The 18,747-nt window shown below is 41.9% G+C and overlaps 1 protein-coding gene across 1 annotated transcript in view; it reads left to right on the top strand.

Annotated features, from left to right (window-relative positions):
- MYO16 (myosin XVI) overlaps positions 1-18,747 on the top strand; it is a 529,091-nt gene that overhangs the window by 226,695 nt on the left and 283,649 nt on the right. Inside the window, 2 exon segments of the mRNA XM_018056366.1 lie at positions 7,957-8,032; positions 10,670-10,823. Coding sequence (XP_017911855.1) covers positions 7,957-8,032; positions 10,670-10,823 — 230 coding nt within the window.

Below are 18,747 nucleotides of genomic sequence, written 5' to 3'. Positions count from 1 at the left end.
CACTTCCACTAACTTTGTTTGTAGTGATGCTTCCTAAGGCCCACTTGACTTCACACTCCAGGATGTCTGGCTCTAGCTGAGTGATGACAGTGAGAACCTCCAGATGTTCAAGCTGGATTTAGAAAAGGCAGAGGAACCAGAGATCAAACTGCCAACATCTGTTGGATCATAGAAAGAGCACGAGAATTTCAGAAAAACATCTACTTCTGCTTCATTGACTACGCTAAAGGCTTTGACTATGTGGATCACAACAAACTGTGGAAAATTCTTAAAGAGGTGGGAATACAAAACCACCTTTCCTACCTCCTGAGAAACCTGCATGTCAAAAAGCAACAGTTAGAACCAGACATGGAACAATGGACTGGTTCCAAATTGGGAAAGGAGTACCTCAAGGTGGTATATCGTTACCCTGCTTATTTAACTTATATGCCAAGTACTTCATGTGAAATGCCAGGCTGGATGAAGCACAACCTGGAATCAAGGCTGCCGGGAGAAATATCAATAACCGAAGATATGCAGGTGACACCGCCCTTATGGCAGAAAGTGAAGCTGAGCTAAAGAGCCTCTTGAAGATGAAAGAGGAGAGTGAAAAAGCCGGCTTAAACCTCAACATTCAAAAACCTAAGATCATGGCATCTAGTCTCATCACTTCATGGCAAATAGATGGGGAAACAATGGAAAAAGTGGCAGACTTTATTTTCTTGAGCTCCAAAATTTCTGCAGATGGCGACTGCAGCCATGAAATTCAAAGACGCTTGCTCCTTGGAAGAAAAGCTATGACAAACCTAGACAGCATATTATAAAACAGAGACGTAACTTTGCAACAAAGGTCCATATAGTCAAAGTTGTGGTTTTTCCAGTACTCACATGTGGATGTGAGAGTTGGACCATAAAGAAGGCTGAGCACCAAAGAATTGATCCTTTTGAACTGTGGTGTTGGAGAAGACTCTTGAGAGTCCCTTGGATTGCAAGGAGATCCAACCAGTCACTCCTAAAGGAAATCAGTCCTGGATATTCATTGGAAGGACTGATGCTGCAGCTGAAGCTCCAATACTTTGGCCACCTGATGCAAAGAGCCAGCTCATTAGAAAAGACCCTGATGCTGGGGAAGATTGAAGTTGGGAGGAGAAGGGAACGACGGAGGATGAGATCACCTACTGAGATGCTGAAAGACAGGGAAGCCTGGCGTGCTGCAGTCCATGGGGCTGCGAGAGGCAGGCATGACTGAGCGACTGGACGGCGACAACAGAGTTAAGAAATGCTTTACGGTTGCTGCATTTCCCCCCCAAACCAGCTGCACAATATCCGACCCCAACTTTTATGAAACATATTTCTCCTTTTGGGGATTCCTGTTTCTCCTTCTGTTTCTCAGACACTGCCCCACACCCCGACACACTTGCAGCTCATTCTGCACATCTCAGGGATTAAAGCAGCTTCGTGTTGAGGATTTCCAGGGCCTCTCACTGGTTCTGGGCACCTGCCAGCCCTTGTTGGCCGTGTGAGCCTGACCACACTCACCGAGTCTCCCTCCCTAGAGCCTGGCCCCAGCTAGGGTCTTTGATCAGTGAGAACCATCCCCCTTTTGGTTATGTAGCTCAGAAGAGTGGGGAGGACTATGGAGGCAAATGTATCAGACAGTCAGGGAGCCAGTGTCCAAGTCAGCTGATCCAGCTGCTGGCTTCACACAGACGTGCAGCCCAAAGTTCTCCAAAAGTACATTGATGGTGTGCACATGAGGCAGATTTTAAACAAAGTCGTCTCACCTTTATCCTCTGTGTCTCTGGAAAGTGACTCACCGTTGATTCAGAGTTTTCTAAATCCTTAAACACTTTGATACTAAGGATAGGCTCTGACGATCATCTGTCTTTTCTGTTTTAATCCATTAAACCTACGCAAATGGAGTCGCCCCCAGAAGATAGGACCCAGCATAGCAGAGTTTGTCTGCGTTGCCCTGTGGGCTTTCCTGGTGTCCAGCAGAGTCACTGAAGCACCTGAATGGCCGGATCTATCAGCCCAGAACCAGAAGCTGAGCACTGGCCCTGAGTCGTAGAGCAGGGCTTTGCCATTAGAATACAAAACTCCAAACCCAAAATACTCTTCCTTGATTTAGATCCAAGAAACAACCGAGATTTATGTTAATAGAGGATTCTAAGCAGATTGCATCTTAATTATTTTGTCAAGAAAATAACCGTATGATATTTTAAAAACTTGTTCACCCATAAAAATACCATTTAATATTCATTTTGGGAATGAGTATTACTTTCAAAAGAGATATTATCTGGATATCAGTGTATATGCACAGGAGATTTATAACTCTCTAAGGAAGTAAATAAATACATCTCAGTTGAGTGGAAAAATGTTTTAGAAAGCCTCACATTTTGGAGAGACTAATTATATTTTTACAGATGTTCATAGCAACTTCAGTTTCTTATAAATGACTTGCAAATATGGAGAAAGCAGTCCATAATTTATAAAAGTATTTATAATTGATGTGTGTACCAGGATTTATAACTGACATGTATACATATTTTAAATCTTGCCTTTATAAATATATTAACTTTTCCAGTGAGAAAAATAATAGATGCCTATTCTTGTCTAAAACTAAGAATTGAATAAGTTATGTTAGCAATAAATCCTTTGATTTTACAATTTTTATGATTTGTACATAAAATGGAATTTGCTTCTAGCTTTATATATATTTTTAGTGTTTATAATCAGATTGGCAATCCTGAAACAAAGGATAAAATAATCAGACAAATGTTAGATCAAATCTCCTTCCCTTCAAAATTATTTGTATCACACATCTGAGTATCTTGATGTTTACTTGTATTCTCAAATACATCTTACCCAATTATATAAGAACTGAGACATATTCAGAGTTCTTTTCCCTTTAGGCATTTTTCCATTGGAAAAAACTGAAAACGCTCTCTGGTCTTCCTCCTACCACTCTGAGCATCAAATATCGGTCCATCCTAGGTTCCCTGTCTTCTCAGCGTGTCCATGTCTTCAGAGAACCTCACGCTTGCAGCTCCAAGTACTCGCCATGATCATGGCCCCCAAAGCCTTCTCTTGAGTTTCCCGATGCATGAGGACCCCCACCCGGTGGGTTATCTCTGTCAGCCTGTCCTCAGCTTCACCTTTGGTACAAAGGGAATCACCCTCTTCTTTTCCGGCTCCGGGCCTGTCACTCCTGTGTTTCATCGCTTTTTTATCACAAACCTGGGCGTGGTCATTTTCCTGCCTGTCTTATAACTGGGAAACCACTGCGCCCACAGACTCCTCCCTGGTGAATAGCTTCAAGCTGCCTGAGTTGCCGCCGCGGCCGCCCAATCTGTGCATCCTCGGGGTCTGCCGTCGCCCCGTGATCCGCATCGTGGTGTCCGGATTAACCCATCAGCCTCCTAGCAGAGTGCCCTGGTTCTCAGCCACTCCGCCCTCAGCAGTGGGGCCACAGTGAGATTTCTGCATGGACATACAAACAAAGTATTCACTGCGCCGTCTTTCCATGGCCGGTGACATGAAATGCCTATTCCGTAACACAGTTCCTGAGTCCCCACGTGCCAGGAGTTCTGCTTAACTCTCCTTCATGATTTTTCCTATTCCACCAGGGGAGGATGCAGTGAAACTGAACTTCTTTTAATTTCTGGAACAGGCCAGCGTGCTCATCCTTTGCATATTCTTTGCTTTTCTTAGAAGTGTTGACTGGTTTACCCTTCCCTGCCCTGCAGCGTGGCTCGGAGCGGTCACTTCACTGTCTTTCCTATCTTTCTGGGTCCCGTGAGATTCCCCCTCAGGCGCCCTACCTAGCACCTGCATCCATCCCATCGCATCAGTGAGCCTGTGTTAGAAACGTCTCCAGCATTTGTCCTTAGCGCTCTCCAGCCCGGGAGAACTGAGAGCAATGCAGGTTTCTTGTCTGCAGAGGGCTGGCACAGAACCCTAGGTTAGTGCTTATTAACGAGAGTCACGGAACGTTCTAGTTGTGCAGACTCTTGTCTGTCCGTGCGCCACTGAACACATGTGTGAAGAAAGGGTGGGTGAGCACACACCAGGAGACCCCTGGGCCGACGGGAGACATGCTCAGGTGGAGATCCAGGAGACAGTTGGGCACGTGCAGGCGGGGCTGGACATAGAGGTTTTCAATGGACGAGCCAGAGGAACTGCACAGGATGGAGGGGGAGCCCCATGAAGGGCAGAACATGTTAGCAGTCTAAAGAGGCCGTCGAGGAGTCTGTACACCTGACGGTTTTCAGATGGTCCTGAGTTAAGACACATTTACTCAGGAAGATGTAGCGTGTGAGCCAGTGACTGGAGGGTATATATAAATTCTGAATTCCCAGAGACCGTTGACATTATAATTTCTTTTTATTAAGTGAAACAATCTCTTTTAGCTTCTGAACTAGGAATTTGGCTGTCTCTGAACACTCATTTCATTTTTTTACTTTTTAAAGAAGTCACTTAAAATGACCATCAAGGAATTAATTTTGGTGAATTTATCCAAACTGAAATATAATTATCTGAGGAATGAGTAAAGTCCATAGCCAGTGTGAATTAAATTTCAGCTTAAATACATTTTCTATCAGCCACGTAAAGCCTCCTTACACACATACACACACTCCGGCACACGCACGTGAATGTCGGTCACCTTACTGCCCTTTGATCATTTTGGTGATTACAAAGCTCCTGTAATAGTGAAGGTACGTCCTTGTTTGGTCCACGCTTTACTGCTTGAAGTCATTTACCGCCAAGATCTTTTCTGAGGTTAAGACACATGTTCCAAACTACTCTGAAAGTGAAATCACCACTGGCCTGCTTAATTTAGTTTTGGAACATGCCTCGTTGATTTCCAAGTGGAAGCGCTTGGGAATTACTGACTTTCAAAAAAAAAAAAGGAATGGAATTCCCCAAGCGAGAGAAGCTTCTTCATTCCACAAACGAATGTTTGTTTTTACAGGCCTGAAGTAAAATGGAAGTGCTTTTTGTTGTTAAAGATTTTCATGTAGGAACCCATTTGCTTTGACGACTTAAATGCTCTCTGCAGGTACAGGGGAAGCTGTGGAGGGAGGTAGTTTGTTTTCTCTCTGGAGTGCCGTGAAGAGTGAATTGAATTTAGAAAATGCAGAGTGATTGTTAGACTCTCCGACAATCTGACGTTTTTGCCGAGACGTAAAAGCCTTTGGGTGCTGCCGTTTTTTTCCAAGTTGTGAAAATCAAGGGTGATCTTATTCAGCTCTTGGCTTTGCGTTTCTGCCTTTCCTTTCTCCTGTTCTTCTCTGCCGCTTTCCCTTCCTCTCCCACTCCACTCCATTCTCTGCCCCCCCCCATCCTTTCCTCCCAACCTCCCTTCCTCTCTTATGGTTGAAAAGCAAGCAAATCTCTCTCATTGTTAATATAAAACCAAACTCTTTCCTAACCCACTCTAATGTCCTGGGACCCTGCTCTATGTATTATATCTTTTCAGATTTCAAGAGAACAGCCGTATCTTTAGTAAACTGTGTATATTTGGAGATAAAAATAAACCCTAAATAGAAGCAGTCTGCTGTAGCATGATTTAAGTGTTACTGTTATATTTTATGTTCTATAAAGCCAAACCCTGATTTGGGATGGACCTGTGGGAAAGCTAGCAAGGGGACAGACTATTTAGAATGTAGTTCATTTCCTAATGAGGGCACTAACAAGATCAGTAAGTGGTGGGTGGGGAGATACTTGGGAATGTTTGGACAGAGTGCTTGCATGGGTGGAGAATGACCCGCAAGCGTTGCGAAAACAACAAAGCCACAGACCAGAAAGCCAGCCCCCTTCTAATCAATATAATAAACCAAGAAATGGAAGGACAAAGTTAGGAAAAGAAAAAATAAAAATTCCAAAGGAATCTCCCAAAATTAAAAAAAAAAAACTAGAACCATTAAATTGTTCACAGTCTTTCATTAAAAGCATAAAATATATAGAAATCTTTTTTCAAAACATGTATAAGATTTATACATTAGAAACTATTTAACAATATAATATAAATATGAAACAATATAATAAAATTAAAGGAGATCTAAATAAATGGGGCAGTACGCCATATTCATGTATTGAGATGAATGTTTTTGAGATGCTGTACTGACCCTTTCAAATCTGGTCCTAGAAAGGATCCACCTGCCCACTTCACTCACAGCAGTAGAACAGCGTTGAGCAGCTGGGTTCAGAACCAAAGGGGAGCTTCTCCTTTTTTGTTAATTTAAGTAGAGTTGATTTACAGTGTGGTGTTAGTGTCCGGTGTACAGCAAAGAGATTCAGTGGCCTGTGTTTACTGACTTTAGAATTCTTTTCCACTATGGTCTATTACAGGATATTGAGTATAGTCCCCTGTGTGGAAGCTTTATTCTCTGATCAGAGGACGGAGAGGTGAGGGCAGGGCTGGTTTATGGGGATCTCTCTGTAGGAGGGGGAGGAGTTCGGAGTGAGCACAGTCGCTTTGCTCACGGCTCCAATGCCAAGTGAAGATTTCTGCACATAGCCTATCACAACCACCATCTTGAACAAGGCATACACCAAGAGATATAAACTAGAGTATTTATAACAACATTATTTGTAAGTATAGATGAATGATTGCTGTGGCTTGAATGTCCACCAAGAGGAAGGTGGCTAAATTGTGATATGTTTGTACAATGCAATTCTGTGCAGCCAAGCAAAGGAATGAAGGGTTGTTAAACCCATCACCTCGAGGATGCTCAGAAATGCAGTGTTAATTCTTGAAAGTAAAAGAAGAAGAATTCATACATCAGGACTCTTGTTTCTATAAATGTCAAAAACAGATGAAGCTAAGAGATATGTTGATTAGGGGTCCTCCCATACCTAAGGACTAAGTCTTTAAAGTAAACATGGTAATCGGTAACACAAAATTCAAGACAGTGGCCAACTCCGGGAAGTAGGAACAGGGATAATTTGGGAGAAGAACACAGAGAAATACCATGAATGACATTTTAAAAACTCGAGTGCGTGGGACTCTCTTCGTTATTTGCTCTCTCAGTGGTACCTATCTATTATATATACTCTTTGTATGTATCATGTGTTTTATAATAAACTTAAAAAATATTAATCCCTCATCAAGGTACTTTATTCTGATAACTTGAGATGAAGTTCTTCTGATTGTCCGGTGGGACCTTAGGTTCCTGTTCAGCCCTGGTGCTGCAACGGATGGAGAGAAATGAGAAGTGTGACTTTCAGGAATTGCTAAAACAAAGCCCTTGTTTAGTGGCTAAGTCACGTGTAACTCTTTTTTGTGACTCCATAGACTGTAGCCCACCAGACTCCTTTGTCCATGGAATTTCCCAGGCAGTGATAATGAAGTGAGTTGCCACTTCCTTCTCCAAAACAAAGCACACTATAACGTATAAACCCTCCCGTGTGTGTGTGTGTGTGTGTGTGTGTGTGTGTGCGTGTGCTAAGTCACTTTAGTCATTTCCAACTCTTTGCCACCCCATGGACTGTATTCTGCCAGGCAACTCTGTCCATGGGATTTTCTAGGCAAGAATACTGGATCGTGTTGCCATTTCCTTCTCTAAGGGAACTTCCTGACCCAGGGATAGAACTCATATCTCCAGTTTGTCCTGCATTAGAGGTGGATTCCTTATTGCTGAGCCATCAGGGAAGCCCCATCCCTCCCAAACAATGCCCTAAAATAAACCTGGGAGATGTTAAGTGAACCTTTTCAAATCCTCAATGATTTAATTCTTATTTGATGAATAATATTTTATTTGAATGTGTTAATTGATGAAACAGTTTGAATGTCATTTTTTTTTTTTTAAATGAGTAAGATCTGGGAGCGGAGAGTCAGAAACCTTTGGGGCAGTAGGTCACGCATCCCACTTTGGTCTGTGCCCCTGGAGGGTGGTGGCTGTGGACACTTTGCCGCTGAATCCTGAGCATCCAGCGTAATCGTTACCACATCAGTTACCTTTCCTGTTTCAGGCGAACCTGGTGAAGCTTCTTCTGATGCATCAGGCAAACCCACACCTCCTGAACTGCCATGAGGAGAAGGCTTCGGGTAAGCCGTGAACGACATACCGGGCCCCTTGCCGTGGTCCTGGAGTGGCTGGCCCATACCGCCCCAGCTACGGCGTGAGTCGGGGTCTCCTGGGACGCTCTGTGAAACGCGCCCCCTACGCCAGCCAAGCGTGTGTCGCTGACTCCTGCTCTCTGCTCCGTTACGGGAGTCTATTAGAGGACACTTAGCGTTTACAGGGATCGTTGCATTGTTCTTCACTGCAGTGTGCTTTTGAGGCTTTAAATTTTCTGGGCAGTGATTCTTGCACTGTTGCTTACTTTAAAATAGATTTTCTAAAATACATGCTTGTTTCTTAGGGTATTTTAAAATGGTAATAGTATTTTTTTCTTTCTGCACAAGCATTTATACTGCGGGCAATAGAGACTAGTATTACCAACCTAATTTAAAACTTTAACAATCTTAATGTTGCTTATTTTCTAATAATTACCTTTAAAAGTTTTCTAGAGTTCTTTCTGCCACTCTTTTAAAACCTGAGTGCTACATTAATTTTCTAATTTTTAAAAGTTGACAATAATGTTACTACCTGTAAGGTGTTTTGTTATATTAAAAAATAAAAGTTCTAAGTAACAAAGAGAACAATCTAGCGAAAGTAACAAAATGATATAAAATTTTTGAAGGTAATACTTGATCTGAATGACATAAATATACTTATTCTTCTCATTTTTATTCCTCTAGTGACCTAAAAGCTTGTCATGCCTGAACTTTCTTATTTCATGTCAATTGCCCTGGGAGTCTCAAGGCACAGTATGATTACCTGATAAACCTCCAAGTTAAGACAGAATGCTCTATTTCTTATTTTATTGGAATTAAGTATCATTGTCTAATGTTTATTCATCTTATTTGCTGAAAATAGACTGAAGACTTAAGTAACAACTGTAAGGTAGCTTGATAGTTTCAAACTTCAGAATCATGTTAATATTAATGATAGGGTAGTAATCTTACCATTATCTACAAAAATATATGCTTAATGGTAAATATTTTAAAAGTAAATGGAAATTTGTAGCTTTTCCCATTCCTTTTCCAAACATTTTTATTGGAAATACAAGTCACATCCTCTGTTAACTCTAGTTCTAACAGAAGGTGACGTTTTTTCAGGATTGTAATTCTGGCATTTTTCCCGGAGAATAGTGTATATGATTGACCTCAGACTGCAGGGACCCCTGTCTGTCACACTTTGACCTTTCAGGTCTAGTATCAACTTGCCAAAAAAGAGAGGCCCAAGGCAATTGACAGGGACAGTCCTGGAGCCCCGGGAGTGACTCCCTGCTGGTCTAGACTCGCCCCTGGCTGCCGCAGGCCTTGTGTCTGATGAGTCTCAGATAGTATTGCCTGCATTGCTCACGCAGCATCCAGCATCTGCGTAATCCGTTTTCCATGCCATGTTGATCACAGGGGACATCGTGATGGGAGCGTAGTAGATTCTTAGTAATCACTTGCTGATTGCATGAAAATACTTCTCACACACACGAGGTCAAGGCAGTGAGAAGCTTCAAGTAGACACAGGAAAGATGGCATCTCACGCAACTGTAAGAGGGAGGAGTTAGATAATAGTGAGCTAGACGCCCATTTCGGCTGCGCACAGAAATATCATTTCGTCCTTGCTGCATTCTGTTCTTGCTATTTTGTGTTCTTTGAATTTGGAATGAACACATGAAGGGTTATCTAGGGGATAAAAGCAGTTTGACATAGTTCTTTCTTGGTACAGAAATAATCTCCCGAGATGAGGGCCCTGAGCTGTCTCCTACTCATTACACAGGAATGATTTAATCTAAAGCAAACGATGATCAAATCCTGGCTTAAACATCTTCTTGCAGTAGCTGAGTTACTTCACCCAGCCTGTAAAGCCATGGAACTCAAGTTCATGGACGTGGGAGGTTACACAGTTTAGTCGTGAGGGTCCCAAAGGAGCAGCTGTGGCCACCACGTTTCTAATTGTTACTAATATGACTTTTTCTTCAGGATGTGTTGATTTTCAGTTTCAGTTGCTAACAAGCGCAAATCTGATTAATTCACATTTATAGTGCTGCCCGAGAATGTTCGGATGCCATTGTTAATGTGTGAATTGTAGGGAAATATGATTATTTTTATTTCTTATTGAAAGTGAAAACTAGGCTATGGAGAGAGGCCAGACCCAGTGTTTTTTAAAGGCTCAACCGAGTACTTACTTGTTCATCTGCCCACTTAGCAGAATGCCTGGAGAATGCCCACTGCATGTTTTGTAAGCGCACAGTTGTTGGGAGGGTTCAGCTCTTTTCCTCTCTTGACTCATATACACCAGGATAAAGGGAGATTCTCATGGAGGAAAACCGACTTTAAGCTCTGTCAAACCCAGCTTCTCAGTGATTTCGAATTTTACCCGTGACCACCCCGTGAATGTTATTTTTATATTTGTTCTTTTCATTTGTATTAAATATGCCACTCACTGATGTACCATGGAATGGTCTTTTAAAGCGGTGATGCTGCCACTGTATTCCCGCCGTGGACTTTCCAGCTTTTTCCTTTGGCTTCATGTGTTGATAAGTCATAGCATGGTAAGCGTAGCAGGGTCACTGAAAGGGAGTGGTTTCCTGTGACGTCAGCACTCACTGGCTCCGATCGCCTCTTGGTTTCTTGCAGACGTCGCCGCGTCGGAGTTGATTGAGGAAATGCTGCTGAAGGCCGAGTCGGCCTGGGAAGGAAAAATGCAGGCGTCTCTCTGTGTTCAGACCTTGGCCCAAGAGGACCCTTATGAAGAGATCGTCCCTGACCTTCCGGTCCTTTCCAGCAAGCTGTGAGTGCCTCCTCCCCGATCATAAAGCCGTCGACCTCACTCGCGAGGACTCAGTCTTCCCCCTTGGCCATGCTCTCTTGTCACCTGTCATCCTTCAGTGAACGTTAAGCCTGTCTCCCAGCCAGAAGTTACAGCCTGCCTGTCAGTGTTTGCTGAACGATACTTGTGGACAGTAAATAAGTCAGGCATGAAAACCCTGCGATTTTTAAACATTACCATTTCAGTCCTTCATTCAGTTTGTCCTCATGAGGCCAATGATAGTATTTTTAAGTACATTCCATAGTTCTAACTAAGCCAATAACTGTCTAACGAGAAACCAAGAGATTTCCAGTAACTATCATCATGGCTAAATTTCCTCAAGTAGGGAATATTACTTCAAATGAAGTGAAGTCACTCAGTCATGTCTGACTCTTTGCGACCCCATGGACTATATAGTCCATGGAATTTTCCAGGCCAGAATCCTGGAGTGGGCAGCCTTTCCCTTCTCTGGGGGATCTTCCTGACCCAGGGATCAAACCCAGGTCTCCCGCATTGCAGGCGGATTCTTTACCAGCTGAGCCACCAGGGAAGCCCAAGAATACTGGAGTGGATAACCTATCCCTTCTCCAGGGGATTTTCCTGACCCAGGAATCAAACCAGGGTCTCCTGCATTGCAGGCGGATTCTTTACCAACTAAGCTATGAGGGCATTAATACAAATAGTCACTGTTTTCTGTCTTAAGTATAAAACTAGTGATTTCTTACTATCTAAAGTATGTCCTAAAGACTGACACTTGCTATAAACGAGGTGAGACTTAAAAACATTATGCTAAGTGAAGACTGTCAGACACAGGAGGCCACATAGTGTATTACTGAATATAATGAAATGCCTGGAATTAGCAAATGCATCGAGACAGAAGGTACATTAGTAGTTGGATGAGCGGGGTGAGGGGCAGATGGGAAGTAACCCTGAATGGATATGGGGTTTCTTTAGGGAAATGATGGAAATTTTCTGAAAGTAGATGAGATGGTTACACGCATTTGTGAATGTGCTAAAAAGCACTGACTTGTACTCCATAAAAGTGTGAATTTTGTGCTATGTGGATTATATCTCAATAAGATGAATGCACGAGGAAAAAATATTTTAGGCTAAAAGTGAAAATCTGCTGCATACAAGCAGTGGGACCTTGAGGAAGGTGCTTCCCATCTCCGAATCTATTTTGTCAGGCAATGGAGATTAAGTCTAATGTTAAGACTTTCTTCAGGGATAAAATCGAAAATTATATTGAAGAGCAACTCAAGTGACAGGTAGACTTGTCTAGTTTAACAACTAAGCGATTTTGTAAAATTTCTTTTATCATTCATGATTGTACCATTGTACTGTTAGAAATAAATATGAACTGGAATAAACAGACAGGATGAAAATAACTAGGTACAGTTATGTTTTAAGGCAGAAATTCTAAATTTCTATAATTGACTTTCAGACCTTGTTTAAGGGTGGGAAGGAAAAATGTGGTCATCTGAAGTCTCCTCTATAAAGAAGTCCCTTGAGCAAACTTTGGGAGATAGTGAGGGACAGGGAAGCCTGGCGTGCTGCAGTCCATGGGGTCCCAAAGAGTCAGACACGACTGAGCGGCTGAACAAAAACAACCTCAGCTATAAAGAAGCCACAGATACTATGAATGAGAACACTTTCTTTAAAGCTGGTAAATGTGTGTATTTTTTAGAGAGAAAAATTAAGACTGGCTGTTGATTTTTATCACAGTTTCACAGTAGTGATTGATTTGGGCAACAATATACTGAGCTACGTTGGGACATTTTCAAGTAGAGGCCATGTATGAAGTCAGTCAGACAACTGACATGATTGACAGGAAACAGAACTGTCTTTCTTTAAAAATCTCTTAGGCGTCATTTACAAAGCAGCATTTCTCTCCTAACCAGTAGGGCTTGAGTCAGTGGTTACAACACCCAGCATTTGGGGAGGGTTTGGATCTCTGTCTGTCTTTTCTCCTCACCGTTGCTGAGATCTTCTGCAAACTTCCCTCCTATTTTTCCCCCTTTCCTTATTTTTCCCAGAACAGATCAGGGCATATTCATTGATAGGAGAAGCATAGAGTTGTAAAGAACGTAAAACATCTTCTCTCCTCCATATAATCTACAGTTTTTCTTCTACAATTTTTTCTTCTCCCGCTTTTCATCTCTAGTCCTCATTATAAAGATTTAACAAATAAAACCTCATCTGAATTATAGTTGCCCATCTTTCTTCATCATTTAAAACCCCAGCTTCCTATTTCCTTTTTTAAAAAGTAATTTATTTTAATTGGAGGCTAGTTACTTTACAATATTGTGGTGGTTTTTGCCATGCATTGACATGAATCAGCCACGGGTGTACACGTGTCCCCTGCTCCAAAGACCCCTCCCACCTCCCTCCCCATCCCATCCCTCTGGGTTGTCCCAGTGCACTGGCTTTGAGGGCCCTGTTTCATGCGTCAAACTTGGACTGGTCGTCTGCTTCACGCATGGTAATATACATGTTTCAGTGCTCTTCTCTCAAATCATCCTGCCCTCACCATCTCCCAGAGTCCAAAAGTCTATTCTTTATATCTGTGTTTCTTTTGCTGTCTTGCACTTAGGTTTATCATTACCATCTTTCTAAAGTTCATAAATATGCATTAATATACTGTGCACAAGGCGATGGCACCCCACTCCAGTGCTCTTGCCTAGAAAATCCCATGGACAGAGGAGCCTGGTGGGCTGCGGTCCATGGGGTCACGAAGAGTCTGACACTGCTGAGCGACTTCACTTTCACTTTTCACTTTCATGCATTGGAGAAGGAAATGGCAACCCACTCCAGTGTTCTTGCCTGGAGGATCCCAGGGACGATGGAGCCTGGTGGGCATACACACCGAAGAAACCAGAATTGAAGGAGACACGTGTAGCCCAATGTTCATAGCAGCACTGTCTATGTGGTTGCACAGAGTTGGACACGACTAAAGGGAATTAGCAGCAGCACACTGTATTGGTGTTTTTCTTTCTGGCTTACCTCACTCTGTATAATAGGCTCCAGTTTCATCCACCTCATTAGAACTGACTCAAAAGTGTTCTTTTTAATAGCTGAGTAATACTCCATTTTGTATATGTACCACAGCTTTCTTATCCATTCATCTGCTGATGGACATCTAGGTTGCCTCCATGTCCTGGCTATTATAAACAGTGCTGTGATGAACACTGGGGTACCCGTGTCTCTTTCAATTCTGGTTTCCTCAGTGTGTATGCCCAGCAGTGGGATTGCTGGGTCATAAGGTAGTTCTATTTGCAGTTTTTTAAGGAATCTCCACATTGTTCTCCATAGTGGCTGTACTAGTTTGCATTCCCACCAACAGTGTAAGAGGTACCCTTTTCTCCACACTCTCTCCAGCATTTATTGTTTGTAGACTTTTTTGATAGCAGCCTTTCTGGCTGGTGTGAAATGGTACCTTACTGTGATTTTGATTTGCATTTCTCTGATAATGAGTGATGTTGAGCATCTTTTCGTATGTTTGTTAGCCATCTCTATGTCTTCTTTGGAGAAATGTCTGTTTAGTTCCTTGGCCCATTTTTTGATTGGGTCATTTATTTCTCTGGTATTGAGCTGCATGAGCTGCTTGTATATTTTTGAGATTAATTCTTTGTCAGTTGTTTTATTTATTATTATTTTCTCCCATCCTGAAGTCTGTCTTTTCATCTTGCTTATAGTTTCCTTTGTTATGCAAAAGCTTTTAAGTTTAATTAGGTCCCATTTGTTTATTTTTGCTTTTATTTCCATTACTCTGGGGAGGTGGGTCATAGAGGATCCTGCTGTGATTTCTGAGCAAGCAAGTGAGTGTTCTGCCTACGTTTTCCTCAGAATTTTATAGTTTCTGGTCTTATATTTATATCTTTAATCCATTTTGAGTTTATTTTTATAAATGGTGTTAGAAAGGATTCTAGTTTCATTCTTCTACAGGTGGTTCACCAGTTTTCCCAGCATCACTTGTTAGATTGTCTTTTCTCGGTTGTTTATTTTTGCCTCTTTTATCAAAGATAAGGTGTCCATAGGTGCGTGGATTCATCTCTGGGCTTTCTGTTTTGTTCCATTGAACTATATTTCTGTCCTTGTGCCAGTACCATACTGTCTTGATGACTGTAGCTTTGTAGTAGTCTAGAGTCAGGAAGGTTGACTCCTCCAGTTCCATTCTTCTTTCTCAAGATTGCTTTGGCTATTTGAGGTTTTTTGTGTTTCCATACAAATTGTGGAATTATTTGTTCTAATTCTGTGAAAAATACCTTTGGTAGCTTGATAGGGATTGCATTGAATCTATAGATTACTTTGGATAGTATATTCATTTTCACTATACTGATTCTTCTGATTCATGAACACGGTATACTCATCTGTCTGTTTGTGTCATCTTTGATTTCTTTTGGCTTTCCTGGTGACTCAGAGGATAAAGTGTCTGCCTGCAATGCAGGAGACCTGGGTTCGATCCCTGGGTTGGAAAGATACCCTGGAGAAGGAAATGGCAACCCACTCCAGTATTGTTGCCTGGAGAATCCCATGGACAGAGGAGCTTGGTGGGCTACAGTCCATGGGGTCACAGAGAGTCAGACACGACTGAATGACTTCACTCACTCACTTGATTTCTTTCATTAGTGTTTTATAGTTTTCTATATATAGATCTTTTGTTTGTTTAGGTAAACTTATTCCTACATATTTTATTCTTTTTGTTTCTTTAATTTCTCTTTCTGTTTTCTCATTGTTAGTGTACAGGAATGCAAGGGATTTCTGTGTATTAATTTTGTATCCTGCAACTTTATTCATTGATTGGCTCTAGTAATTTTCTGGTGGTGTCTTTAGGGTTTTCTATGTAGAGGATTGGAGAAGGCAATGGCAACCCACTCCAGTACTCTTGCCTGAAGAATCCCAGGGGCAGAGGAGCCTAGTGGGCTGCCGTCTATTGGGGTCTCACAGGGTCGGACACGACTGAAGCAACTTAGCAACAGCAGCATGTAGAGGATCATGTCATCTGCAAGCAATGCGAGTTTTACTTCTTTTCCAGTCTGAATTCCTCTCATTTCTTTCTCTTCTCTGACTGCTGTAGCTAAAATTTCCAAAACTATGTTGAATAGTAGTGGTGAGAGTGGGCACCCTTGTCTTGTTCCTGACTCCAGAGGAAATGTTTTCAATTTTTCGCCACTGAGGATAATGTATACTGTGGATTTATTGTAGAAGGCTTTTATTATGTTGATGTATGTTCCTTCTTTGCCTGCTTTCTGGAGAGTTTTTTATCGTAAATGGGTGTTTAATTTTGCAAAGGCATTCTCTGCATCTATTGAGATAATTATATCTCAAATTGAAATTTCTCAATTTATTAATGTGGTGTATCACATTGATTGATTTGCAAATATTGAAGAATCCTTGCTTCCCTGGGATAAAGCCGACTTGGTTATGATGTATGATCTTTTTAGTATGTTGTTGGATTCTGTTTGCTAGAATTTTGTTGAGGCTGCCATCACCCTAATACCAGACCAGACAAAGAAAGCAAACTACCTTTTGCTTCAGGGGAAAGGTAAAATGAACAAGTCAACTTTGCAATACAAAAGGAAATAGGATCTTTGCATCTATGTTCATCAGTGATACTGGCCTGTAGTTTTCTTTGTCTGGTTTTGGTATTAGGGTGATGGCAGCCTCAACAAAATTCTAGCTCACAGTCCTTGCCATCTTCTGTGAAATCGCTTTCTGAACAGAGATGCCCATGCAATTAGAACAAAATGGGGCCACTGTTTTCCATCTGTCCACCGTCTTATCCACCCAACCCTTTGACTCAGTTCAGTCTGAGCATCTAAAATCCAATGATGCGATTTAAGTATAAGGATGGGGGCTTTGAGCCAGCCTAACCTCTGTTCCTAGTTGGTAAACATACCAATATACTAGGAGGATAACGTGCCCTTGCTCCATGTAAAGAGGGCACAGGACTTGAGTTCAGGGCCCTCCAAGACCTTATTGTGTGTGTCTGTTTGTCCTGAACTGTATACTTCGTGATGAAGCTGTAATATTGGGTTGGCCAAAAAGTTGGTTTGGGATCTTATGGAAAAACCCAAATGAACTTTGTAGCCATGCAGTACTAAGTATAAAGCTTTCTTGAGTCATTCTAGGGAATCGTCTAACCTGAGAAAGATTGAGGGAACACCTGAATTTGTAGCTAGTTGACTCCAAAGTGCAGGTGGCCTGGGAATGCCCAGATTTGTGGCTGACATCCAAAATGGGACTGACTTGCTGAGGATGGTGTCCTTACTTTGGGGGTTCATGCTGACTCTAGGTGGTCCATCCGTGTCAGAAACACACTGTAGTACAACACAGGATGATGCGGGTGGCCCGTGTCTTGTGGGCTTGTTCTCAATGACTAAGCGACTGTGTAACTCTTGAGATATTCAAAACTCCCTTTGTAATGCACAGACCTTCTGGATTCAACTTACTTTAATTTAAGAGACTTTTTAAAAGTTTCTTTGCTGATAACTGTTGCTGCTAAGTTGCTTCAATCATGTTTGACTCTGTGTGACCCCATAGACGGCAGCCCACCAGGCTCCGCCATCCCTGGGATTCTCCAGGCAAGAACACTGGAGTGGGTTGCCATTTCCAACTCCTCTAAGATGAATGAGACAACTCACAGATGAATGTCTTAAAAACAGTATTATTTCAAATCCAAACACAAGTGACACATTGAAACTTTTATTTTTGTTTTAGAGACAAGTGATATTTTACCAAAGGTTTTTTAAGTGTAGGTTTTTCTTACAAAACCTAAAGTCAATTTTTTGTTGTTGTTTTCTTGTGGGGGAAAGGAGGGCGTCAACAATAGCAGTTAGTTGAAAAACTTTCCAAGAAATGTTTCATTCCACATTAATCTTTGGTTCATTATTCTATTTCATTGATGCAGAAGAACTCCAATTCCCTATAATACATAATTTATGTAGCTACGTTCCTAAGATTAAAATTGGGAACTATCTACTTGGTCCATTACTTTAACCATCAGGATAACTGAATCACGCATGCCATTTCTCCACATTTGTTTCTATTGGGTTTTCTTCCCTTATGGGCCAAACGTATCTCAATATAGTCCATTTTATTTGTTCTCTTTGGTTTTCTAAAACCGCCTGAGTTATAATGGGCGGTAATTGCGGCCTTCGTTCGTTTTATGATGCTCCTGTTTCATTTTCAGAAATAGAATGCCAGTTTCTACAGGCACATTTGCTCTGCATGAGATGCTTTTTATGTTTATAAAAATAAGTAAGTCTTGAGTGAATCCAGTCGCGTTCAGAAATTGGCTGTGTGCTGGTGTAGTCCCATCTAATTTCTTCCACAGTCGACTTAAATTCACCTCTCCTGCATTAATCGAAAGTACCCTTGGATGGTAGCTCTTTCATTTTCTTTATGTTTGTGGAGGCTGCCTTACCAAAAGCCTTCATTTAGAAAGTAAACTATTTAATCCTCGTTTTTCTTTCTCACTGATAAATGTCTAGCCATAATTTTTTTTTGTAATCACAATACTTTTCCATTGAAGAAAATATGGAGCGTGTAGAATAATATATAGACGTATGACAGTAACCTCTTGTTGGCATCAAAGAAAAAGTGCACCAGCAAAGTCGGTAAATCCTTAATTCAAGAGGATGGCAAATCCACTGGATGAGGAAATGGCAAACCCATTCCGTTATTCTTTCCTGGGAAATCCCATGGATAGAGGAGCCTGGCAAGCTGCGGTCTAGGGGGTCACAAGGAGTGGTACACGACTGAGTCGCTGAGCACACACATGCGCGTGGCAGTAGGGAAGAGAGATTGAGAGTAAAGCCAGAAAGCTTGTTAGTGCTGGGCTTAGAGGAAAAGTGCTGGAAGTTAACCAGAGCTGGTCGCAGTGATGAGGCATGAGTTTGCTCGC

The sequence above is a fragment of the Capra hircus genome, chromosome 12 (genome assembly GCF_001704415.2).
Source record: "Capra hircus breed San Clemente chromosome 12, ASM170441v1, whole genome shotgun sequence".
In the NCBI taxonomy this organism is placed as follows: domain Eukaryota; kingdom Metazoa; phylum Chordata; class Mammalia; order Artiodactyla; family Bovidae; genus Capra; species Capra hircus.
The sequence above is the reverse complement of the archived record's forward strand: the minus strand, read 5'-3'. Positions and strand labels throughout refer to the sequence as shown.